Source organism: Babylonia areolata, chromosome 5 (genome assembly GCF_041734735.1).
Source record: "Babylonia areolata isolate BAREFJ2019XMU chromosome 5, ASM4173473v1, whole genome shotgun sequence".
NCBI lineage: Eukaryota > Metazoa > Mollusca > Gastropoda > Neogastropoda > Buccinidae > Babylonia > Babylonia areolata.
The window spans coordinates 45,948,138-45,975,637 of record NC_134880.1 but is presented as its reverse complement, the minus strand read 5'-3'; the positions used below and the strand labels follow the sequence as shown (position 1 = coordinate 45,975,637).

The 27,500-nt window shown below is 43.5% G+C and overlaps 1 protein-coding gene across 4 annotated transcripts in view; it reads right to left on the bottom strand.

Annotated features, from left to right (window-relative positions):
* The window catches only part of LOC143282097 (uncharacterized), a 57,281-nt gene that overhangs the window by 9,102 nt on the left and 20,679 nt on the right, over nucleotides 1-27,500 (bottom strand). For all 4 annotated transcript variants that reach the window (XM_076587590.1, XM_076587587.1, XM_076587588.1 and 1 more), the window contains exons 6-16: nucleotides 23,456-23,524; nucleotides 19,318-19,433; nucleotides 18,703-18,784; nucleotides 13,835-14,002; nucleotides 10,604-10,690; nucleotides 9,758-9,849; nucleotides 9,164-9,271; nucleotides 8,394-8,454; nucleotides 4,498-4,605; nucleotides 2,229-2,293; nucleotides 46-117 (exon numbers count right to left, since the gene is read on the bottom strand). In XM_076587590.1, coding sequence (XP_076443705.1) covers nucleotides 46-117; nucleotides 2,229-2,293; nucleotides 4,498-4,605; nucleotides 8,394-8,454; nucleotides 9,164-9,271; nucleotides 9,758-9,849; nucleotides 10,604-10,690; nucleotides 13,835-14,002; nucleotides 18,703-18,784; nucleotides 19,318-19,433; nucleotides 23,456-23,524 — 1,028 coding nt within the window. The remainder of the gene's footprint in view (nucleotides 1-45; nucleotides 118-2,228; nucleotides 2,294-4,497; nucleotides 4,606-8,393; nucleotides 8,455-9,163; nucleotides 9,272-9,757; nucleotides 9,850-10,603; nucleotides 10,691-13,834; nucleotides 14,003-18,702; nucleotides 18,785-19,317; nucleotides 19,434-23,455; nucleotides 23,525-27,500) is intronic.

Below are 27,500 nucleotides of genomic sequence, written 5' to 3'. Positions count from 1 at the left end.
GCGCGCGCGCGCGAGTGTGTGTGTGTGTGTGTGTGTGGAACTCACCCCATAAAATGCAATCCAGTGTCCACTACCAGACGACAAGCACGAAAGATTTCATCTCCATAGCGACCCATCCTGAAACCAACAGTTGCAGTTAAAGAGGACCCAAGAGCTGCAACATCACACACACACACACACACATACACTCGCACGCGCACACACACACACACACACACTCGCACGCGCGCGCACACACACACACACACACACACACATGGTGACAAGAATGGGTGACGGATTGGACGTGTAGAGTGTTTCAGTTTCAGTTTCAGTTTCTCAAGGAGACGTCACTGCCTTCGGACAATTCCATATACGCTACACCCCCTCTGCCAGGCAGATGCCTGACAGCAGCATAACCCAACGCGCTTGTCAGCCATCGAGTGCATGCATGCATGCATGTTTGTGTACCTATCAGAGTGGATTTTATTCTTAGGAGAATTTGCCAGCGGACGACGCTTTTGTTGCTGTGGATAAACCTCGGTTTATCGTCTCGGGAGCGTATCGTTGTGCCGCCGACCCGTTGTGCCGACCCGTTTACGGATTGTCTTTTGTCACAAAAAAGTTTGTTTGGGACAAACATTGGTTGTTATGATCTTTATTTCTTTTTGAGTGTGATTGGGTATGTGTCTGTGTGTGTGTATGTGTGTGTGTGTGTGTGTGTGTGTGTGTGTGAGAGAGAGAGAGAGAGAGAGAGAGAGAGAGAGGGAGAGAGAGAGAGAGAGAGAGAGAGAGAGAGAGAGAGAGAGATTGTTTGACAATGGGTCTGCGGTAATATGATTTTATTCCCTTTCGGTACCAGGGCATTTTACATTTGCAGTACATTGGAGGATTGTTTCCGCCATTTCCTTGTTTTGGGCTATAGATACTAGTGGAGAAATGATCTGTACAAGAAACTTTCCTTTAAAATTCGTTTCTAGCACACTTTTTTCTTTTTGCTTGTTATTGGTTTTGTTTCTCATTAAAAATGTAGAAAATTGAAAGTATTACCTTTGTCCTGAATACATATTTTTTATCATTTAGTTTGCATTTGCACGAGCCCGCCTCTAAATGGCGAGTTTTAGTGTCATTCAGTGTTTACATCATAATATACGTCATTTGTGAAAACTGCTACTGTCATATATCACTTTTCACGCGCATGTGATGAAAAGCGAAAGGGACTAAAGCGGGATAGCGGCATAGCGGGTCGGCGGCATAGCGGGACGGCGGCATAACGGGTACCCCCCATCGTCTCACCCCGCATGAGTAGACGCTCAGTTTGATTTGGATTTTCCAGTCAAAATTCGGAGGAAGAGTGAGAGCGGGAATCGAACCCACACCCTCACGGACACTGTATTACCAGATCAGCGTCTTAACCATTCATCCACCTTCATTACTTCCTGTTGGCCACAGAGTGCCATGATTATGACCTCTGATATTACAAACAGCTTGAAAATCATACAAAACGCCTTGAATATCACCCTATCAGATCTATCCACCTGTTCGTATTAAAAAACAACAACAAACAAACAAACAAAAAAAACAAAAAAAACACAAAACAAAAAAAAACAACAACAACTATTGGGGTTGCGAGCATTGGACGTCCAATCAAACAATGGGGTACTGGGATAGCGATGGATCAACTGCAGGTAATAGTTTGTTAAACAGGGTGTATTCCAAGCGTTTAGTGGTAACTAACTAATCAACACTTATCTCCACATTTCGTCGTCATGAGGATGCTTCAGGGTCACTTGAAAAAAACAAATTTGGATCGTAGTGTGTGAACCATGTGCACAGTACCAAACTGTGGTATTTCTTCTACTTCTTCTTCTGCGTTCGTGGGCTGCAGCTCTCATGTTCACTCGTATGTACACGAGTGGGCTTTTTCGTGTATGACCGTTTTTACCCCGCCATGTAGGCAGCTATACTCCGCTTTCGGGAGGGTGCATGCTGGGTATGTTCTTGTTTCCACAACCCACCGAACGCTGACATGGATTTACAGGATCGTTTACGTGCGTGTTTGATCTTCTGCGTGCGTATGCACACGAAGGGGGTTCAGGCACTAGCAGGTCTGCACATATGTTGACCTGGGAGATCGGAAAATTCTCCACTCTTTACCCACCAGGCTTCGAACCCGGGACCCTCAGATTGAAAGTCCAATGCTTTAACCACTCGGCTATTGCGCCCGTCGACACTGTGGTACAACTCACATCTCATAGTCGTTGGCGTACACCCCCATCTCTTCTCCCAGGTACTCGGCATACAGACCCCAGCCCTGAGCAATACAATACAATACAATAAAATACAATACAATACAATACAGTACAACACAACACAACACAACACAACACAACTCCCAAAATACAACTCAAGACAACTCTACCAAACCCCACGCCACACCACACAAGACAATGCAATGCATTACACTGCACTGCACTCCACCCACTACAACACAACGCAGCTACGCATCTTTATCATTATTATTATTATATATATAAAATTTAAAAAAAAAGAAAAAAAAAGTTATGCATGCGTTTGAATGACTGGTGCGAAAACGCTTTGATTTGTCTCTGCACAAGATTCAGCGGTATATAATTATAATAATAATAATAATTATTATTATTATTATAATTCCAGTGGAAATCATGTGTGCGTTCAAAGGGTCGTCACCCACATCATACGGTCTGTCAGCCCGCAGTCGAGTCGGAATTACATATGAGCATAACAAAGGTTAACTGACTCAGTACGGCCAGTCCTCTCTTCTCCTCTACACAAACCCCTCGGATGTCCAGTGGGTGTCTGAATGATCCAACCTTTAGCTTCCGTCGTCAGAATTGTGATAGTCTTTGTCAACGTTCAACCCTTCAGTGTAAGAGCCTTCCGCTTGTAATATTTTGATGGTGGTAATTGGGGTGAAACGCTGTTAACGTCGTCTCTTTCGCCGTTCGTATGGAGAGAGTTAAACTTAAAAGTGGAAAAAGTTCAATTAAAGCATGAATGTGATATAACACATAGCAGCCTGATTTTCCACACAGTGAAAGAAATTGATGTAATATGTCGTGTATCAAAACAAAAACTAAGAAGCACTATTTCTGAATAACAAGCAATCTCATAAAGTTAAAAGAGACACAATTCTATTTCATTAACCCTTTGTATAGTTGCCACTCCATTGCGCACGCACGCACGCACACACACACACACACACACACACACACACACACACACAGAGCGAGCTAAAAAGAACGAAAAAAAAAGATAATAAAATAAAATAAAAATATAGAGTATACTTTTGAAATAATCACAGTCCACCAATACAGTGCCAGTTTCAGAATCCTGCAGAATGCTCGAGTCTTCAATGTGGAGCTTATTTCATACAAGTGCTGATGACAGTTATTCATACCCGAAGGAGACTGGGTTACAAGTGGAATTACTCAACAAAAGAAAAAAAAAAAGGATTTCTTCCAAAGTTATATAAAGTTAGTAATTTTTCAGAACAAAAAAAAACAAAAACGAAAGAAATAATATCCAACCGTTCACTTTTATTAGAAAATACTGTAAAATTCCTTTTACACAGTCCAATAGGAGTGTTCTTATGTTGCGACCTGCAACATTTTATTTGCTATTGTCATTGTTCTTGTTGATTGCTGTTACACTTTGATGCTTACGAATTATTGATTCCACCGTTCTACCTTATCCTCTCTCTCTCTATATATATATATATATATATATATACCCTTTAATCCTTTTTCTATATATATACCCTTTAACCTCCAACCCCTGCACTCAAATATAAACACAAACATGACACTCTGATATCACCCATTTTTTTTTTTTTTAAAGTTAGTGCGCGCGCGCGTGTGTTTGTGTTTTATGTTTATTGCAAAGCGCTTTGAGCTCCCTTTCAGAGAGGGAAGCGCTGAACAAGTATCCATTATCATTATTTAAAAAACACCAAACAAACAAACAAAACAACGGATTTGTCTCTGTTGTTTATAGACTGGTAACCTCACTTGTACTTCGCAAAAGACTGATTACGTCCAAGACAAAGTTTAGCAAAACCGTTGATCGCGTCCGTGATAAAAAGATCACAGAAACATATTTTCTTTCAAAGGATTGGAAGTTTTGTTCCAAAATCATGTGAAGTTTTATTGTTGTTTTTTTTTGTCGTTGTTTTGTTCGGAACAAAGTATAAAAGAAAAAAATGTCAAAGGAGTAACTTTTATTCCAAATTGCTAAATCCTTGCTACACATTAGACCTGGAGTGTTTGTGTGATACGACTTACGAATTTCTTTGTTGCTGTTTGTTTAGTAGTCAATTGATGTTATGATTTGATATTTACGGCCTGTTGATTCTACTGTTCTTGGTTAGCCTTTCTCTGTATATCCCCTTAAACCACACCTCCCCTGCCACACACACACACACACACACACACACACACACACACACACACACACACATACAACTGGAGGAATAGTTACCTCGGAAAAGACCATGAAGACGGGAAATTTGTACGGCACGTCGTACATTTCAGAGAAATCATTAAACTTCTGGAATTTGGGCAGGTCTGTGTTCAGCTGATAGATGGCCTGAAATACAGTATGTAGATGGGCGACGTAAGTGGTATGGAAATTGAATTCGTAAATAATAAAAAAAAGAAGAGAGAAAGAGAGACTCAGACTGAGATAATTTATTCATTCAAAGCCACAGCCCCACATGAACAAGGGGCAATAACAAAATTTGTAAATGTCATCATAACTGTCAGTGTTTATGCAATTGATTTCATAGCTTAATAAAGAAACAAACTAAGACAATATATATATATATATATATATATATATATATATATAGAGAGAGAGAGAGAGAGAGAGAGAGAGAGAGAGAGAGAGAGAGAATGTCAACGATTTTTTTTTTTTTTTACAATTGTTACATTGCTACATAAATACATAACAAAACAAACGAATAATGATAATACAATAACATGATACAGAAGGACATGGAATACCCCACATTAAGAAAACTGCATAAAGAATGACGACAAATAACAATCTTATCACTCTTAGGAATATACACATTTGGCAAACAATATAATGTGTATCAGTTAAAAAATGTCACACATAAAACACAAGTTTCAAGTTTTAATTATCCTTTCATTCCTATTGACATACGCACGTAAGCACGCGCGCACACGCACACACATTATACACACACACTTGCGCGCGTGCGCCCGCTGGCACACAAACATACCCTCAAGCATGTCATGTATAAATACTCTTAAACAATAAAAAAAAACAAGAAAGGCAAGCCCTTCAAGACTCACTTGTGATTTACACTTAAAGGGGAAAAAAAGATAATAAAGATAATGAAACATAAAAATGAGTATGTTGAAATGTGTTCTCTATTCGTTATTTTAACATATAAAGCTTCGTGTTAAAAAAAAAAAGAGAGCATATAATAACAATGAAAATTATAAATGAATCAGTTTGTTGAAATGTGTTCTGTATTTGTTATAATTAGTGTATAAAGCTTCGCGTTGTTTGAAAAAAAAGAAATTTAAAAAGGGTTCCACGCAGATTCGAAACAAGGATGTTCGAATCGAGAATGAGTGGTTTTATCCACCACGCTGACGCGGCTTCGACAATGACATTCAGAAATTATTATTTGAGCATGTAATTTCAGTGGAATAAATCGACAACGGTAATCGATGATTTTCTCTACATCTGCGGAGATCTGTGTTCTACAGGCTTTATTACACTCGGAAACTACGATACAGTCTTTTCGATTTTTCTTTTATGTACATACTAGTTTAATTAGTATCCACTTGAAAATATTCATAAGCAGTAAACACGTTGATGATGTACTTAGTGTTACTGTATGTGTTCTTTCCAGAATTTGTGTTTCTTTTCTTTTAATTGCGAGCAAGAAAAAACAAGATCTGCACAGACCAACCAAGACAAGGCTGTTAGAAACTCGATGAAACGGTTAATACCATCTTTCTTTTATGTTCATTCTAGCTCATTCAGTGTCCACATTAGAATATTCATATGCAGTAAACATGTCGTAGGTGTGATTAGAGTCACTGTATGTGTTCTGTCCAGGATTTGTATTTCTTTTCTTTTGATTGCGAACAAGAAAAATGAGGTCATGTCGTCTTAGCACCAAGCATAGCCTTCGTCCCGGCAACTGGGGAGTGGTAGTATGGTGTTTTCAGATTCCAGAACGAGCCTTAACGAAATAAACCGTTAATGACCTGGAAACACGGCTGAATTCGGGAGACTTACAACCTATTGTTGGAATGGCGGTCAAGATTTTTTCCTACAATGTTTAAGCCAAATTTAGTGTTGGCAGACAAGAGGTAACGGCAATCTTAAAGTTTACCATGGACACACACACACACACAGACACACACACAGACACACACAGATATATATATATATATATATATATAACACCAAACACCGGGTTATAACACAGACTCACTTTGTATACACAAGTTAGTAAGAAAAGAAAAACAACTACAAACAAACAACAACAAAAACCCTACAAAATAACAACCACATCACCATCGACATGTGCATCATATGCAAATATGCATTAGTTAGGTATTGTATTTCTCTTTTTTTTCGTCACAACAGATTTTCTCTTTGTGGCTGCTCTCCCCCGTGAGAGCGCGTCGCTACACTGACAGCAACACCCATTTTTTTGTATTTTTTCCTGCGCGCAGTTTTATTTGGTTTTCCTATCAAAGTGGATTTTTCTAAAGAATTTTGCCAGGAACCTTTTTGTTGCCGTAGGTTCTTTTACGTGCGCTAAGTGCATGCTGCACACAGGACCTCGGTTTATCGTCTCATCCGAATGACTAGCGTCCAGACCACCACTCAATGTCTTGTGGAGGGGGAGAAAATATTGGCGACTGTACTGTGATCGTGATGCCTGATATGTATGTGTTGTGTTGCATTGTGTTGTGTTGTGTTAATCTTTCGTCACAACAGATTTCTCTGCGTGAAATTCAGGCTGCTCTCCTGAAGGAGAGCGCGTCCCTACACTGACAGCGCCACCCCTTTTTTTTCTGTCAGCAGTTATATTTGTTTTCCTATTGAAGTGGATTTTCCAACATAATTTTGCCAGGACAACCCTTTTGTTGCAGTGGGGGGTATGTGTGTGTGTGTGTGTGTGTGTGTGTGTGTGTGTGTGTGTGTGTGCGCGCGCGCGCGTGCGTGCGTGCGTGCGTGCATGTGCGTAATTGTGTCAGTAATTTAGTGTTTGAGTGGTTGGATGTCTCTTCCGGATTAATTCATAAAGTCGTTTTTAATGTTTAAATATATGTTTTACACATCAGTTTTAACAAAGTACAGCACATTTGCGCATGGCTTTGCATGGAAAAAACAGCTGGAGGACCTAGACTTCGCAGATGACATAAGTCTTCTCTCCCACAGGCAGCAAGATGCGCAGGAGAAACTATGTCGTGTGGCAGAAGAAGCTGAGAAGACTGGACTCCAAATCAACATTGCGAAAACAGAGGTCATGAGGGTCAACAACAAGAAGCAAGATCCAGTGCAACTACACCAAGAGAACATCAAGGAGGTTGACAAGTTTGTCTACTTAGGCAGTGTTGTCGGCAAAGACGGGGGGACGGACGAAGACATCAAGAGCCGTATCAACAAAGCAAGACACGCCTTCAAAACCCTTCGACCAATCTGGAGATCGACAGCCCTCTCAATCCGCAACAAGATCCGGATTTTTAACACCAACGTGAAGTCGGTTCTACTCTATGGCTCAGAGACGTGGAGAGTGACAAAGACCAGCACCCACAAGCTTCAGACATTCACCAACAGATGTCTAAGAAACATCCTGAACATCAGATGGCCAGAGGTTGTCTCCAATGAAGAACTTTGGAACATAACAAAACAGGCCCCACTGGAGACGGAAATCAAGAAACGGAAATGGGGATGGATTGGCCATACACTACGCAAGCCTGCAACAAACATCACAAGACAGGCTCTTGATTGGAACCCTCAGGGGAAAAGGAAAGTTGGCCGTCCGAAGCAGAACTGGCGGAGAAGCATTGAGGCAGAGACAAGGGCGGCCGGAATGACGTGGGCCGAAGTGAAGAGGACCAGCCAGAGCCGGGTGCGTTGGAGGAGTGTTGTTGCGGCCCTATGTTCCCCACGGAATCAAGAGGAATAAGTCAAGTAAGTCAAGTTTGCATGGAAAGGCGCTAAAATATTCATATTATTCTTATCATCATTATTATTATGTTTCTTTTTTATCTTCATTATTCGTCGTAGTAGTCGTAGTTGTAGTAGTTTGTCATCATTATCATCACTGACATCACCACCACCATCATGACATTCGATCTGTGTTTAGTCAATCTCACTTGCATGTGGTGACCCGGAAATGCTTCGTGCAACGTCAGTGACACCATGCTGAACGTGCGCCTGATTAGACCAAAAGTATAAAAGAAAGAGATTAACAAACAATTAACGCTAATATGAAAAATGCCTGAATAGATAGTTTAAAGTGAGTGTGCGTGCGTGCGTGTGTGTGTTTGTGTGTACTCGTGTGTGTGTGTGTGTGTGTGTGTGCGCGCGCGTGTATGTGTGCGTGAGTATGTGTGTGTGTGCGTGCGTGCGTGCGCGTGCGTGTATGAGTGTGTGTGCGCGCGCGCGTGTGTGTGTGAGTGTGTGCGTGCGCGCACGTGTGTGTATGTGTATGTGAGCGTGTGCGTACGTGCGCGTGCGTGCGTGTGTGTGTGTGCGCGCGCGTGTGTGCGTATATGTGTGTAGTGTGTGTGTGTATGTGTGCTCGCGCGTATATGTGTGTGTGCGCATGTGTGTGTGCGTGCGCGCGTGTATGTGTGCGTGAGTATGTGTGTGTGTGTGCGGTGTGAGTGTGTGTGTGCGCGCATGTGTGTGTGTGTGCGCGCGCGCGCGCGTGCGCGTGTATGAGTGTGTGCGCGCGCGTGCGTGCGTGTGTGTGTGTACACGCGTGCGTGCGTGCGTGCGTGCGTGCGTGTGTGTGTGTGTGTGTGTGTGTGTGTGTGTGTGTGTGTGTGTGTGTGTGCACGCGTGCGTGTGCGTGCGTGTGTGTGTGTGTGTGTGTGTGTGTGTGTGTGTGCGTGCGTGCGTACCACACATAACTGCTTACGTTTCGTTGGGCCTGAAGAGGTTGACAGAGAAGACCCCCGGCCGCTTTCCGTCCTCAGAACCAGACTGGTACATCCCGTACGGTCCGTCAAAGCTCATAGGTTTCACTCTGTGTGTACAAAGTTTACTTCCTGATAACCATCGTTCTGATCAATGATAACTTTTCATGATAATAACAGATGAAACCCGATGCTAGAACTATCGCTTCCCGTGCATTCCTAACTTCACTTCATCATGTTCAACTCTGCAACTACTGCGCAAGCAATAGACAAAACAGCTAGAACGTTATACACGTATTTACTATGATTGCTGCAAATAATCACATTAGCTTTAAAAGGGATAGTAATGGGCTATAAATCATTCCAGCTGTAGTTAATGAACTGAATTGTCCCCACAGAAAAAAACAACAACAAAACAACAACAACAAAACAAACAAACAAAACAACAACAACAAAAAACAACACATGAATGTTTTCCACAATGACTAAAAAAACAAATACAACATAATCTACAAATAAAACATCTCCAGCTGAAGTAAACCGGAACGTCCCAGCGGGACCCAGTCTCTCCCAGAAGAACAAGGGAAGGCACTCACTCAATCCGGCCAGGCGGGATGTCTTTGAACAAGGCGGGCAGTTTGGTTTGGATCTTGGAGATGAGGTCTCTGTAGGCTTTTAGGATTTCCTCCTGAGGAGAACAGACATTGGCAACACATTGGCACTTCAGCTTTAGACTATTATCTGCAAGCTTTGTCAAAATATCAGAAAACAAATGATTGCAATCACGCCGTTCCTTAAGTCTGCAATATATGTTAAGTTCGTGTTATTTACAGCTTACAACTCAGAGCTTGTGCTTTTCCAAAAGTCTGTAATATAATTATGCTAGGTTTGTCTTATTTATGGCTTACAACTTCAAGTTAGGACTTGTTCCCAAAGTCTGTAATATATGTCAAGTTCGTGTTATTTACAGCTTACAACTCGAAGTTGAATCTGTTCCTAAAGTCTGTAATATATGCTATGTTCATCTTATTTACATCTTACAACTTAAAGTTTGAACCTGTACCTAAAGTCTGTAATGTAAGCTAAGTTCGTCTTATTTACAGCTTACAACTTAAAGTTTGAACCTGTTCCTAAAGTATGTAATATACGCAAAGTTCGTCTTATTTACAGCTTACAACTTAAAGTTTGAACCTGTTCCTAAAGTCTGTAATATAAGCAGAATTCGTTTCAATTAGAGCCCTGAAGTGGCTCCAGCACATGAAGAGAACAACGCCATGTGAAAAGATGAAGAGCTGTAGATGCAGAAGGTGTTACTCAACATCTACACTGGCGCAAAAGCAAGCGAGTAAATAAATAAACATATAAACGAAAATACGTAAATAATAAGAGGCAAAAAATCGGTGCTGTAGACAGATGGAAAGACAAATGGTAATGTTCCTCACCGCTGAACCCAGTTGGAAGCGAGGGTCTGCCTTCAGCTGGTTGTAGTACTCCGAGATTGTTCCACTGAATCCTTGTTTGGTCATTACCTGTGTGTTACGAGTACATTGCTTTGGTCATTACCTGTGTGTAATGAGTACATTGCTTTGGTCATTACCTGTGTATTGTACGAGTACATTGCTTTGGTCATTACCTGCGTGTAAGGAGTACATTGCTTTGGTCATTACCTGTGTGTTACGAGTACATTGCTTTGATCATTACCTGTGTGTAACGAGTACATTGCTTTGGTCATTACCTGTGTGTTGTACGAGTACATTGCTTTGGTCATTACCTGTGTTTTGTACGAGTACATTGCTTTGGTCATTACCTGTGTATTGTACGAGTACATTGCTTTGGTCATTACCTGCGTGTAAGGAGTACATTGCTTTGGTCATTACCTGTGTGTAACGAGTACATTGCTTTGGTCATTACCTGTGTTTTGTACGAGTACATTGCTTTGGTCATTACCTGTGTTTTGTACGAGTACATTGCTTTGGTCATTACCTGAGTATAACGAGGACATTGCTTTGGCCATTACCTGTGTGTTACGAGTACATTGCTTTGGTCATTACCTGTGTTTTGTACGAGTACATTGCTTTGGTCATTACCTGTGTATTGTACGAGTACATTGCTTTGGTCATTACCTGTGTATTGAACGAGTACATTGCTTTGGTCATTACCTGTGTGTTACGAGTACATTTCTGTGGTCATTACCTGCGTGTAAGGAGTACATTGCTTTGGTCATTACCTGAGTGTAACGAGTACATTGCTTTGGTCATTACCTGTGTGTTACGAGTACATTTCTGTGGTCATTACCTGCGTGTAAGGAGTACATTGCTTTGGTCATTACCTGAGTGTAACGAGTACATTGCTTTGGTCATTAATTGTGTGTAGCGAGTACATTGCTTTGGTCATTACCTGTGTGTACCGACTACATTGCTTTGGTCATTACCTGTGAGTAGCGAGTACATTTCTGTGGTCATTACCTGCGTGTAAGGAGTACATTGCTTTGGTCATTACCTGAATGTAACGAGTGCATTGCTTTGGTCATTACCTGTATGTTACGAGTACATTGCTTTGGTCATTACCTGTGTTTGTAAGAGTACATTTCTGTGGTCATTACCTGTGTGTTACGAGTACATTGCTTTGGTCATTACCTGTGTGTAACGAGTACATTGCTTTGGTCATTACCTGTGTTTTGTACGAGTACATTGCTTTGGTCATTACCTGTGTTTTGTACGAGTACATTGCTTTGGTCATTACCTGTGTATTGTACGAGTACATTGCTTTGGTCATTACCTGTGTGTTACGAGTACATTTCTTTGATCATTACCTGAGTGTAACGAGTGCATTGCTTTGGTCATTACCTGTGTGTAAGGAGTACATTGCTTTGGTCATTACCTGTGTGTTGCGAGTACATTGCTTTGGTCATTACCTGTGTGTTACGAGTACATTTCTGTGGTCATTACCTGCGTGTAAGGAGTACATTGCTTTGGTCATTACCTGAGTGTAACGAGTACATTGCTTTGGTCATTACCTGTGTGTAGCGAGTACATTGCTTTGGTCATTACCTGTGTATTGTACGAGTACATTGCTTTGGTCATTACCTGTGTATTGTACGAGTACATTGCTTTGGTCATTACCTGAGTGTTACGAGTACATTGCTTTGGTCATTACCTGTGTTTTGTACGAGTACATTGTTTTGGTCATTACCTGTGTTTTGTACGAGTACATTGCTTTGGTCATTACCTGTGTGTTACGAGTGCATTGCTTTGATCATTACCTGAGTGTAACGAGTGCATTGCTTTGGTCATTACCTGTGTGTACGAGTACATTGCTTTGGTCATTACCTGTGTGTTACGAGTACATTGCTTTGGTCATTACCTGTGTGTAAGGAGTACATTTCTTTGGCCATTACCTGCGTGTAAGGAGTACATTGCTTTGGTCATTACCTGCGTGTAACGATTACAGTGCTGACTGACTGACCATTTCCTCCAGTCGTTTCTCCCTTTAGTTCCTCACACACTTGTTTCGAAACAAACAAAAGGACGCAACGAAGTGGACCCTTAGAACAGGATGTTTGTAGCAATCTCTACATTGTTCGTGTCTTTCCCTGAAAGATCCCATTCATCTTCCATTGCCCTAAACATCACTGTCGTCACCATGGTCGTCTCCAAAGGTACCTGGTAACAAAGGCTGTGAAATCCTGTCCGTCGTTTGTATGTCTTATCATCATCACCATCATCATCGTAATCATTACCATCATCGTAATCATCACTAACATCATTATCATGATCATGATCATCATCGCCACCATTACTATCATCACCATCACTATCACCACTTTTACAGTCGTCCTCATCGTCAAACTTCAATCCTACACTTTCATCATCGTCATCGTCATTACTATCATCGTAATCGTTACTAATATCATCATCATTACCATCACTATCATCACCTTTACCATCACCACCACCATTATCATGATGTTATCATCACCATCACTATCATCACTGTTACTGTCGTCCTCATCGTCCACCTTCAATCCTACACTTTCGTCATCGTCATTATGATTACTATCATCGTAATCATTACTATCATCATCATCACCATCACTATCAATATCATCATCATCATCACTGTCATCACCATCATCATGACTATCGTCATCATCACTATCATTATCACCATCATCATTACTATCGTCATCATAACTATCATCATCATCATCATCATCACCATCATCATCATCACTAACATCATCACCATCGTCATTACTATCATCATCATAACTATCATCATCATCATTACTATCATCATCATCATCATCATTATCACCAACATCATTACTATCGACATCATCACTATCATCATCATCATTACTATCATCAGCATCATTATTACCATCATCATCATCACCATTATCATTACTATCGTCATCATCACTATCATTATCACCATCATCATCACTATCATTATCATAACTATCAACATCATCATCACTATCACCATCATTATTACCATCATCATTACTATCGTCATCATCACTATCATCATCATCACCATCATCATCACTCTCATCTTTACTATCATTCTCCTCACCATCATCATCATCACTACTATCATCATCATCATCATCACTATCATCATCATCACCATCCTCCACCACCTCCTGATCATCACTGAGAGGTCACCTGCCGCATGAGCTGTGTGATTCTGTCCACCTCCCGCAGCCCTGTGCGGTGAACGTGCTCGGGAGACAGGTCCAGGGACAGGTGCCACTGGAGACAGGCACGGTAGTAGTCCTGACCGGAAGGCAGGCCGTCCACCCCGTACGTCGCCCGTGTGTGGGGCATGTACGTCTGGAGGGGGGCGGGGGGGGGGGGGGGGGGGGGCGTGGGGGAGGCACAAAGCATCATCTGTTGTTTATCATCACCACCATCATCATCGTCGTCGTCGTCGTTATCATCACCATCATCATCGTCGTCGTCGTTATCATCACCAACATCATCGTCGTCGTCGTCATCAGCATCATTGTCACCATCGTCATCACCATCATGATCATCGTCGTTGTCGTCATTATCATCATCGTCGTTATCGTCGTCATCATCACCATCATCATTATCAACATCAGTGTCATCGTCATCATCATCATCATCTTTATCGTCGTCGTAGTCATCATTTTTATCATCACTATCGACACCATCGTCGTCATCATCATCATCATCATCGTTGTTATTGTCGTCCATAACATGAGGATCATAGAGAGGAGGAAGAGGGGCATGTGGAGAGGAGCATGTGAAGAGGAGGAAGAGGAGCATGTGGAGAGGAGAGGAGGAGCATGTGGAGAGGAGGAGGAGGAGCATGTGGAGAGGAGGAGGAGGAGGAGCATGTGGAGAGGAGGAGCATGTGGAGAGGAGGAGGAGGAGCATGTGGAGAGGAGGAGGAGGAGGAGCATGTGGAGAGGAGGAAGAGGAGCATGTGGAGAGGAGAAGGAGGAGCATGTGGAGAGGAGGAAGAGGAGCATGTGGAGAGGAGGAGCATGTGGAGAGGAGGAGGAGGAGCATGTGGAGAGGAGAAAGAGGAGCATGTGGAGAGGAGGAAGAGGAGCATGTGGAGAGGAGGAGCATGTGGAGAGGAGGAGGAGGAGCATGTGGAGAGGAGGAGGAAGAGGAGCATGTGAAGAGGAGGAGGAGGAAGAGGAGCATGTGGAGAGGAGAAAGAGGAGCATGTGGAGAGGAGGAGCATGTGGAGAGGAGGAGGAGGAAGAGGAGCATGTGAAGAGGAGGAAGAGGAGCATGTGGAGAGGAGGAGCATGTGGAGAGGAGAAAGAGGAGCATGTGGAGAGGAGGAAGAGGAGCATGTGGAGAGGAGGAGCATGTGGAGAGGAGGAGGAGGAGCATGTGGAGAGGAGGAGGAGGAAGAGGAGCATGTGGAGAGGAGGAGCATGTGGAGAGGAGGAGCATGTGGAGAGGAGGAAAAGGAGCATGTGGAGAGGAGGAAGAGGAGCATGTGGAGAGGAGGAGCATGTGGAGAGGAGGAAGAGGAGCATGTAGAGAGGAGGAAGAGGAGCATGTGGAGAGGAGGAGCATGTGGAGAGGAGGATGAGGAGCGTGTGGAGAGGAGGAGCGTGTGGAGAGGAGGAAGGAGCATGTGGAGAGGAGAGGAGGAGCATGTGGAGAGGAGGAGCATGTGGAGAGGAGGAAGAGGAGCATGTGGAGAGGAGGAGCATGTGGAGAGGAGGAAGAGGAGCATGTGGAGAGGAGAGGAGAGGAGGAGCATGTGGAGAGGAGGAAGAGGAGCATGTGGAGAGGAGGAGCATGCGGAGAGGAGGAAGAGGAGCATGTGGAGAGGAGGAAAAGGAGCATGTGGAGAGGAGGAGCATGTGGAGAGGAGGAAGAGGAGCATGTGGAGAGGAGGAGCATGTGGAGAGGAGGAAGAGGAGCATGTGGAGAGGAGGAAGAGGAGCATGAGGAGAGGAGGAGCATGTGGAGAGGAGGAGCATGTGGAGAGGAGGAGGAGGAGCATGTGGAGAGGAGGAAGAGGAGCATGTGGAGAGGAGGAGCATGTGGAGAGGAGGAAGAGGAGCATGTGGAGAGGAGGAAGAGGAGTATGTGGAGAGGAGGAGCATGTGGAGAGGAGGAAGAGGAGCATGTGGAGAGGAGGAAGAGGAGCATGTGGAGAGGAGGAGCATGTGGAGGGGAGGAGCATGTGGAGAGGAGGAGCATGTGGAGAGGAGGAAGAGGAGCATGTGGAGAGGAGGAGCATGTGGAGAGGAGGAAGAGGAGCATGTGGAGAGGAGAGGAGGAGCATGTGGAGAGGAGGAAGATGAGCATGTGGAGAGGAGAGGAGGAGCATGTGGAGAGGAGGAGGAGCATGTGGAGAGGAGGAGGAGGAGCATGTGGAGAGGAGGAAGAGGAGCATGTGGAGAGGAGGAGGAGGAGGAGCATGTGGAGAGGAGAGGAGGAGCATGTGGAGAGGAGGAGGAGGAGCATGTGGACAGGAGGAGCGTGTGGAGAGGAGGAGCATGTGGAGAGGAGAAGGAGGAGCATGTGGAGAGGAGGAGCGTGTGGAGAGGAGGAGGAGGAGGAGGAGCATGTGGAGAGGAGGAGGAGGAGCATGTGGAGAGGAGGAGGAGGAGGAGCATGTGGAGAGGAGGAGCATGTGGAGAAGAGGAGGAGGAGGAGCATGTGGAGAGGAGGAGGAGGAGCATGTGGAGAGGAGAGGAGGAGCATGTGGAGAGGAGGAAGAGGAGCATGTGGAGAGGAGGAGCATGTGGAGAGGAGGAGGAGGAGCGTGTGGAGAGGAGGAAGAGGAGCATGTGGAGAGGAGGAGCATGTGGAGAGGAGGAGGAGGAGGAGCATGTGGAGAGGAGGAGGAGGAGGAGCATGTGGAGAGGAGGAGCATGTGGAGAGGAGGAGGAGGAGCGTGTGGAGAGGAGGAAGAGGAGATAAGCCGGCAGCTTTCTGTTCTGTCTTACTAGTATTGGCTTGAAGTTATGTACCTTGTGTGTGGAGAGAGTTACCACTCTTTACTATTTGTTAGTATTCCCAATCCAATATATGATAGTCAGTCGTGTCCGACTATGACCATCAGAACAACAGAGGAGGCAACTGCTGTTCCGACTATTTGGGCTAGAATTTGATTATAGTGGAGAGTGTCTTGCCCAAGTACCTCCCCACTCTCTCGGCCAAGAGGGGTTTAGGACAGTCGGCGTTGGGGATGGTTCCCAAAGGGCCAACTAGCCCACAAGGCTGCAGCACTAAGAGCCAGTGCAATTTTGCCTCCTAGTTTGAGAGTCATAGTCCTTCACAAAAGATTAAGCTGTAAATGGTTTCCCATTGACTGGTGAAACCATTGATAATAACTACCTCCTCTTCAAAGGCTTTTTTTTTTTTCCTGTACACCCATTACAAGTTAGTGGAGTTCTCAAAGTCACTGGGAAAAAAAAAAAGATCCACAACAACTTTCCCAAACTGAGGTATGTGAGTGTATGCATGCCTACACTGTGGGAGCAACAGGATATTGGAACGTATATATTATATATATATATATATATATATATCTTTGTATATATGTGTGTGGGGTTGGGGGTGGTAGATATGGGCGTGTGTGTGTGTGCTTGTACAAGTAAGCGTTCATCTGTGTGTGTGTGTGTGTGTGTGTGTGTGTGTGTGCGGTTTTTTTTTTTGTTTTGTTTTTTGTGTGTGTTTTTTTGTGTGTGTGTGTGTGTGTGTGTGTGTGTGTGTGTGTGTGTGTGCCGTGGAAGCTGCGATACATAGACTAGAAATGAGTGTGTGGAGGAGGGGGGTAGAGGAGGTGCAGGGTAATATGTGTGTGTGTGTGTGTGTGTGTGTGTGTGTGTGTGTTGGAGCTCATGTACGTTTATATGTATTTGACTGTGCTTTCATATCTGTGAAACTGCGTGTTTGGTGCATATCTGTTATGCATGTGTGGGTGTATGTGTGAATGTGTGTCTTCATGTTTTACATTTATTTGCTTATTGATCATCATTGTTGTCTTATTTATCTATTTATTATTATTATTATTATTTTATTATTTTTTTCATTACTACTACCTTTTTTTATATCATATTTATTTATTTATTTTATTTTATTTTTATTTTTATTTTTTTCTCAAGGCCTGACTAAGCGCGTTGGGTTACGCTGCTGGCCAGGCATCTGCTTGGCAGATGTGGTGTAGCGTATATGGATTTGTCCGAACGCAGTGACGCCTCCTTGAGCTACTGAAACTGAAACTCCCCAACTGTCCATGGAGAATGAAATAAAGAACAGCAAAAAAAACGAACAGAACACAGCAGCAGTGACAGAAGAAATGTGGAGAGAAAAAAAACAAACAAACAAACAAACAAACTGGCTTATATATTCAAGTCAAAAATCTATCGACGCAACCATGTGTTTGTTCTGTTTTGTCAGTAAATTCTGTGTAGCATATTTAGTATTAAATCAAAAGGCTTCGCCACAAGAGAAAACAAACCACCATCGCTCAGACAAGCTTGGGTTTCCTGGTATACGAGTATATTTGTATCTCTCGTTTTTGTCACTACAAATTTCTCTGTGTGAAATTCGGGCCCCTCTCCCCAGGGAGACCGCGTCGCTACACTGACAGCGCCACCGTTTTTTTAATTTTTTTTTCCTGCGTGCAGTTTTATTTGTTTTTCTTATCAAAGTACATTTTTCTACTGAATTTCGCCAGGGATAACCCCTTTTGTTGCCGTGGGTTCTTTTACGTGTGCTAAGTGCATGCTGCACACACGGGTCCTCGGTTTATCGTTTTATCCGAACGACTAGCGTCCAGACCACCACTTAATGTCTAGTGGAGGGGCAGAAAATACTGGTGACTGCGCCGTGATTCGAACTAGCGTGTTCAGGTTCTCTCGCTTCCTAGGCAGACGCGTTACCTTAGACCACCACTCCATGGGGGGAGGGATGGGGATGGGGATGGGGGGGGGATTCGGGGGGAAAGAATGTACACAAAGTGGGTCAGTCTAATAACCCTATTCCCATGTGTGTGTGTGTGTGTGTGTGTGTGTGTGTCTCACATTTTCAATGTAGGTCTTGAGGTTGCCCAGGGCTGCCCGCAGTTCCTGCCATGCGGATTGTGCCCGAGACCTCAGGTCATCCCTGGTGATGACAAACATTGTCATGACTGACACCTTGTCACGGTGTGTGTGTGTGTGTGTGTGTGTGTGTGTGTGTGTGTGTGTGTGTGTGTGTGTGTGTGTGTGTGTGTGTTGTGTGTTCGTATGCGTCGTCGTTGTTGTTTAAACTTTTTTCTTGTTTTTTTTGTTTTTTCATTCGAGCTTATTCGAGTTTGACATTTTTCAAACATACTGACATACATTGATAATAATAATAATAATAATAATAATAATAATATTAGTTATTATGCATTATTCAAACTGTGATTTGTTTGCCTTTTTTGTGCATGCGTGTTGTGTTGTGTGTGTGTGTGTGTGTGTGTGTGTGTGTGTGTGTGTGTGTGTGTGTGTGTGTGTGTATGTGCATGTGTGTTTTTGTGCTTGCGTGCGTGCGTGCCTGTGTATGTTCGTGTGTACGTCCGAGCCGGTGCGTACGTGCGTATTTTTCAAAGAAAATGGGAGAACGATTTGATTTGCTGGACATGCAGCCCCTGGATGTGTATGCAGGGCACTGACTTGTCGGCCTGAGAGACGGAGGCCAGAGTTTCCAGCGTTTCGTTGAAGGGTTTGAAGAGCGGGTTCTTTTGTTGTGTCAACTCCCTCACTGTTTCGATCTGCTTAGGCACTGGTATCTGCACACACACACACACACACACACACACACACACACACACACACACACACACACACACACACACACACACACACACACACACACACAAACACATTGTTGTTATTTATATTTACATTGTTGTAGGTTAATACTTGTTGATATGCATATACATATTTTCCTTCCCATGACACCTCATTCAATACACACCACAATCTCTTTAGACCTTTTTCTTATAATATACTTTTCATCTGATACATAACATGAATACTTTCTTACTCTAATATTCACATGCATTCCCTTTCCTTTATCCACTTCTTTACTCCTTTCCGTCTAAAAACACTTATAGTGAATAGACGTTAAACTGAAGATAAAACACACACACACACACACACACACACACACACACACACACACACACACACATGGTAGAACTCTTGCATAAAAGTTACCTTTGAAACAAAGATGAGAGGCAAACATTCGTGACTCACCTGTAAATTCTATTAACTTTACAAATCGAAAAATTAAAAAAGCAAGTGAGTGGAAGAGCCAGCGAGCGACAGAGAGAGAGAGAGAGAGAGAGAGAGAGAGAGAGAGACAGACAGAGACAGAGAGACAGACAGACAGAGACAGAGAGACAGAGAGAAAGAGTTGTGTGTGTGTGTGTGTGTGTGTGTGTGTGTGTGTGTGTGTTCAGTTTCTTGAGGAGGCGCCACTAAGTTTGGCCGAATCCATATAAGATATGACACATCTGCTAGGCAGATGCCTCACCAGCAGCATAACCTGACATGCTGGTCAAGATTTGACTGCACGCATGTACATATCTGTATATACCTACAATATCGGAGTGGTTTTGTCCTACAGGATTTTGCCAGAGGACAACAGTTATGTTGTCATGCGTTCGTCAGTGTGCCACGGGGCCTCGATTTTTCGTCTGATCTCTCTCTCTCTCTCTCTCTGTGTGATGTAAGTAGTAAGTTATTCGGAATGATCATTACTAATAGACTGCAGGAGTTGGTGAAAGAAAATGATATAACAGGTAAATGTCAAGCTGGGTTTAAGAAGGGATATTCAACAGTCGATCACTGACATCTTTACCTTCCTAGCCTAGTTCATAAACAATTTTCATACAATCGTAAATTGTGTTCAGCATTTACAGACTTTGAAAAAGCTTTTGACTCCATAAACAGAAATCTTCTTTGGCCAGTTCTTTTTTTTTTTTTTTTTAAGGTATAACAGGAAAATTGTATATGTGTATTAAAAGTATGTATGATGTAGTTAAAGCTAGTGTCCGATGTGGTATCAAACTGACAGATTGTATAACATGTACTTCTGGGGTTAAACAAGGTGATGCATGCAGCTCAGGTCTTTTGTTTTTCTTTACTCATAAACGAATTAGCAACAGAAGTAATTAATAATGGTAGGCATGGCGCTATGTTTCCACTTGATGCTTTTGAATTTTTATTCTTTTGTTAGCCAACAATATCATTTTGATTTCAGATACAGTTATAGGCCTACAAACACAATTAAACAGTTTACAGCGTGCGACAACATCTCTTCAAATAAAGGCAAATATATCTAAAAAGTAGCATAATAGTATTTAGGAAAGGTGGATATTTAAGTGTGAGAGAACGATGGTTTTATGATGTGTTGCAATACCTATTGTTAATATGTACAAATATTTAGGAATTATTTTTCCAACCCGTTAAGTTTTGTTGCTGCTTGCAAGGAACTTGCAAGTAAAGCAAAAAAAAAAAGCTTTGATATGTGTAATGAAAAAATTATATATGTTAAACAATAATTCATTTCATTTATTCTATAAGCTTTTTGACTGTCAAATACAACCAATAGTGCAATATGGATATGAGTTATGGGGGCTAGATAATGCTGTTTTTCATTGTGAATCAGTTTATCTGTTGGCTTTAAAGAATTTTTAGGAGTAGACATTCGAACGCCAAATGACCTTGTTTATGGTGAAACTAATCGATATCCTATAAAATAAAAAGTGACTCTGTTGTGAACTGTATTCGCTACTGGATCAAACTTGTTCAAATGGAAGATAGCAGAATACGGTCTAAGGCATATAAAATGTTGTATGATTTAGATATTAGGAAAAGAAAAACTGGGTAACTATGGTTCGTCTTTGTTTATTTCAATATGGATTTGGCTTTGTGTAGTTGAACAGGGTGTTGGAAGTGTTAATTGTTTTATATCTGTTTTCCGCCCAAAGGCTAATCGACTGTGGATAGCAAACATGAAATTATCCTATTCATATCAGTGACAGATTTGATATGTAAAGAACTTTCTGTAGTGTACATGATTTAAAACCTTATCTACTGCAAGATATGGACTGGTACTTGAAATTTGTGACAACGAAATTCGGATTAGGAATATCAGAACTGACAATGCATTTCTCAGGATACAAAACTTGCAGTACGAATGATTTAGTCTGTGTAATGAATCCGAAGAAAATGAACTACATTTTGTTCTTTATTGCCCAGTGCCCAGAAATATTCGTGAAATGTTTATAAAACCAAAATACTTCAAACACCCCTCTCCGTTTGAATTAAGTCTGTTAATGTCGTCAAACAACAGTAAGGACGTTCGTAATTTTCCCTTGTTTTTTTTGGTTTTTTTGTAAGGCTTTCAAACTAGCCACTTCGTGAAATGAATGTAATCATGCTTTGTTATCTGTATTTATGCTTGTTTGCTTATGCTGTCTTATTGAGTTGCATAGTGTTCATGTTAACCCCTTCACTTGGGGCTGAAGCCTGTGTGTGAATAAACCGTTCCGTTCTGTTCTGTTCTCTCTCTCTCTCTCTCTCTCTCTCTCTCTCACCATCTCTTTCTCTGTCTCTCTCCAGAAAGAGAGAGAGACACAGAGAGAGAGAGAAAGAGAGAGACAGAGAGAGAGAGAGCAGTGGGGAAGGGAGGGGTCATGGTCCTGTCATCACTGCATTGTCAGCCAACAATATCAATCCGAATACATCATATTTTGTGTGTGTGGGGTGGACAGAGTGTGTGCGTGTGGTGTGCAGTACTGGAGCACAGTGCGTGCGTGTGAGTTGGAGTGCTGGTGCAGTGTGTGTGCGTGTGTGGAAGGTGGAGTGCTGGTGCACAGTGTGTGTGTGTGGGGGGGGGGGGGGGGGTGGGGGGGGGGGAGTACTGGTGTACGGTGTGTACGTGGAGTACTGGTGCATAGTATGTGTGGGGGAGGGTGGTGGGGGTGGAGTACTGGTGCACAGTGTGTGTTGTGTGTGTGTGGGAGGGGGATGGGGGTGGAGTACTGGTGCACAGTGTGTGTGTGTGTGGGAGGGGGGGTGGGTGGAGTACTGGTGTACAGTGTGTGTGTGTGTGGGAGGGGGATGGGGGTGGAGTACTGGTGCACAGTGTGTGTGTGTGTGTGGGAGGGGGATGGGGGTGGAGTACTGGTGTACAGTGTGTGTGTGTGTGGGAGGGGGATGGGGGTGGAGTACTGGTGCACAGTGTGTGTGTGTGTGTGGGAGGGGGATGGGGGTGGAGTACTGGTGCACAGTGTGTGTGTGTGTGTGTGTGGGAGGGGGGGTGGAGGTGGAGTACTGGTGCACAGTGTGTGTGGTGGGGGTGTGAGGGGGTGTGGGATGGAGTACTGGTGTACAGTGTGTGTGTGTGTGTGTGTGTGTGTGTGTGTGTGTAGAGGGGGGAAGGGTGGGGGTGGAGTACTGGTGCACGGTGTGTACGTGGAGTACTGGTGCACAGTATGTGTGTGGGAGAGGGCTGGGGGTGGAGTACTGGTGCACAGTGTGTGTGTGTGTGGGAGGGGGATGGGGGTGGAGTACTGGTGCACAGTGTGTGTGTGTGTGGGAGGGGGAGGGGGGTGGAGTACTGGTGCACAGTGTGTGTGTGTGTGTGTGTGTGTGTGTGTGTGTGTGTGTGTGTGTGTGTGTGTGTAGTGGGGGGAAGGGTGGGGGTGGAGTACTGGTGCACGGTGTGTACGTGGGGTACTGCTGAACAGTGTGTGTGTGTGTGTGTGTGTGTGTGTGTGTGTGTGTGTGTGCCGCTCACCATAGACACGTTGTGGTTGGTGGTCCCCATCTGTATGGCCTTGTTCATTCTATCCATCATCTGCCCGACCTGTAACACACACAGAGAGTCAGAACGGGCAGTCATGGAAAAAGACCACACACACACACACACCCTATTGTGGTGTGTTTAACTGTCAGTCACATCAGACCCTATTGTGGTGTGTTTAACTGTCAGTCACATCAGACCCTATTGTGGTGTGTTTAACTGTCAGTCACATCAGACCCTATTGTGGTGTGTTTAACTGTCAGTCACATCAGACCCTATTGTGGTGTGTTTAACTGTCAGTCACATCAAACCCTATTGTGGTGTGTTTAACTGTCAGTCACATCAGACCCTATTGTGGTGTGTTTAACTGTCAGTCACATCAGACCCTATTGTGGTGTGTTTAACTGTCAGTCACATCAGACCCTATTGTGGTGTGTTTAACTGTCAGTCACATCAGACCCTATTGTGGTGTGTTTAACTGTCAGTCACATCAGACCCTATTGTGGTGTGTTTAACTGTCAGTCACATCAGACCCTATTGTGGTGTGTTTAACTGTCAGTCACATCAGACCCTATTGTGGTGTGTTTAACTGTCAGTCACATCAGACCCTATTGTGGTGTGTTTAACTGTCAGTCACATCAGACCCTATTGTGGTGTGTTTAACTGTCAGTCACATCAGACCCTATTGTGGTGTGTTTAACTGTCAGTCACATCAGACCCTATTGTGGTGTGTTTAACTGTCAGTCACATCAGACCCTATTGTGGTGTGTTTAATTGCCAGTCAAATCAGACCCTATTGTGGTGTGTTTAACTGTCAGTCACATCAGACCCTATTGTGGTGTGTTTAACTATCAGTCACATCAGACCCTATTGTGGTGTGTTTAACTGTCAGTCACATCAGACCCTATTGTGGTGTGTTTAACTGTCAGTCACATCAGACTGTTATGGTGTGTTTAACTGTCAGTCACATCAGACCCTATTGTGGTGTGTTTAACTGTCAGTCACATCAGACCATATTGTGGTGTGTTTAACTGTCAGTCACATCAGACCCTATTGTGCTGTGTTTAACTGTCAGTCACATCAGACCTTGTGGTGTGTTTAACTGTCAGTCACATCAGACCCTATTGTGGTGTGTTTAACTATCAGTCAAATCAGACCCTATTGTGGTGTGTTTAACTATCAGTCACATCAGACCCTATTGTGGTGTGTTTAACTGTCAGTCACATCAGACTGTCGTGGTGTGTTTAACTGTCCGTCACATCAGACCCTATTGTGGTGTGTTTAACTGTCAGTCACATCAGACCCTATTGTGGTGTGTTTAACTGTCAGTCACATCAGACCTTGTGGTGTGTTTCACTGTCAGTCACATCAGACTGTCGTGGTGTGTTTAACTGTCCGTCACATCAGACCTTGTGGTGTGTTTAACTGTCAGTCACATCAGACCCTATTGTGGTGTGTTTAACTGTCAGTCACATCAGACCTTGTGGTGTGTTTAACTATCAGTCATATCAGACCTTGTGGTGTGTTTAACTGTCAGTCACATCAGACCCTATTGTGGTGTGTTTAACTGTCAGTCATATCAGACCTTGTGGTGTGTTTAACTGTCAGTCACATCAGACCTTGTGGTGTGTTTAACTGTCAGTCACATCAGACCCTATTGTGGTGTGTTTAACTGTCAGTCACATCAGACCTTGTGGTGTGTTAAACTGTCAGTCACATCAGACCCTATTGTGGTGTGTTTAACTGTCAGTCATATCAGACCTTGTGGTGTGTTTAACTGTCAGTCAAATCAGACCCTATTGTGGTGTGTTTAACTGTCAGTCACATCAGACCTTGTGGTGTGTTTAACTATCAGTCACATCAGACCCTATTGTGGTGTGTTTAACTGTCAGTCACATCAGACCCTATTGTGGTGTGTTTAACTGTCAGTCACATCAGACCTTGTGGTGTGTTTAACTGTCAGTCACATCAGACCCTATTGTGGTGTGTTTAACTGTCAGTCACATCAGACCTTGTGGTGTGTTTAACTGTCAGTCACATCAGACCCTATTGTGGTGTGTTTAACTGTCAGTCACATCAGACCCTATTGTGGTGTGTTTAACTGTCAGTCACATCAGACCTTTGTGGTGTGTTTAACTGTCAGTCACATCAGACCCTATTGTGGTGTGTTTAACTGTCAGTCACATCAGACCCTATTGTGGTGTGTTTAACTGTCAGTCACATCAGACCCTATTGTGGTGTGTTTAACTGTCAGTCACATCAGACCCTATTGTGGTGTGTTTAACTGTCAGTCACATCAGACCCTATTGTGGTGTGTTTAACTGTCAGTCACATCAGACCCTATTGTGGTGTGTTTAACTGTCAGTCACATCAGACCTTGTGGTGTGTTTAACTGTCAGTCACATCAGACCCTATTGTGGTGTGTTTAACTGTCAGTCACATCAGACCTTGTGGTGTGTTTAACTATCAGTCATATCAGACCTATTGTGGTGTGTTTAACTGTCAGTCACATCAGACCTATGTGGTGTGTTTAACTATCAGTCATATCAGACCTTGTGGTGTGTTTAACTATCAGTCATATCAGACCCTATTGTGATGTGTTTAACTGTCAGTCACATCAGACCCTATTGTGGTGTGTTTAACTGTCAGTCACATCAGACCCTATTGTGGTGTGTTTAACTGTCAGTCACATCAGACCTTGTGGTGTGTTTAACTATCAATCACATCTGACTGCCGTGGTGTGTTTAACTATCAGTCATATCAGACTTTGTCGTGTTGTGTTTAAATATAGGTCCTATCAGATTTTGTCGCGCGTGCGACCAGCCGATGTCCTATGTCTATGACAAACTGAGCAACCAACTGTGTGATAGTTAGTCGTGTCCGACTATGACCATCAGAACAGCACAGGAGGCAGCCGCTGCTGTCCCGACTATCTGTGCTGGATTTAGATCATAGTAGCGAGTGTCTTGCCCAAGCTGCACCCCCACCCTCTCGGCAAAGCAAGCAGCCGATGTCCTAACCGAAAGGCAAACGCAACAACCAACTACACAAGCAATCGATGTCCCAAGTCAGACACAAACTCAGCAATCAATTATGCAAACAACCGACGTCCTAGTTGACTTACTCAGCAACCAAGCAAGCCACCCATCCCTTCAGTCAAGGACAAGGTCAGCAATCAACTAAGCAAGCAACCGATATCCTAACTCAAAGGTAAATCCAACTCAAAACACGACTCTTCCCCTCGTATCCCACCTTTGTTCGTTGTTTATTTCAAAATAACGTTAACATGTGAAAATTAATACTTAACAAATTGACTACTATCGCTAGTGTTTGTGACGGGACCTTACAGAAAACAAAAACGTCCTCCCTTTCAAAGACAAATTCGGCAACCATGTTTCAGTTTCTCTTCTTCTTCTTCGTTCGTGGGCTGCAACTCCCACGTTCACCCGCATGTACACGAGTGGGCTTTTACGTGTATGACCGTTTTTACCCGGCCTTGTAGGCAGCCATACTTCGCTTTCGGGGGCGTGCATGCTGGGTATGTTCTTGTTTCCATAACCCACCGAACGCTGACATGGATTACAGGACCTTTAACGTGCGTATTTGATCTTCTGCTTGCGTCTACACACGAAGGGGGTTCAGGCACTAGCAGGTCTGCACATATGTTGACCTGGGAGATCGTAAAAATCTCCACCCTTTACCCACCAGGCGCCGTCACCGTGATTCGAACCCAGGACCCTTAGATGGAAAGTCCAACGCCTTAACCACTCGGCCATTGCGCCCGTCTCAGTTTCTCAAATAAGGCGTCACTGCGTTCGGACAAATGGATGATACCTGATCAGCAGCACAACCAAACGCGCTTAGCCAGGCCTTGACTGCATACATGTATATGGTTATCTGTGTGCAGTGTGGGATTGTGTTTAATGTCACGTCACACACACTGGTGATTGTTTGCCAGAGGACAACACTTTTGTAGCCATGGGTTCTTTTTTTCCAGTGCGCCAAGAGCGTATTGCACACGGGATCTCAGTCTATCGTC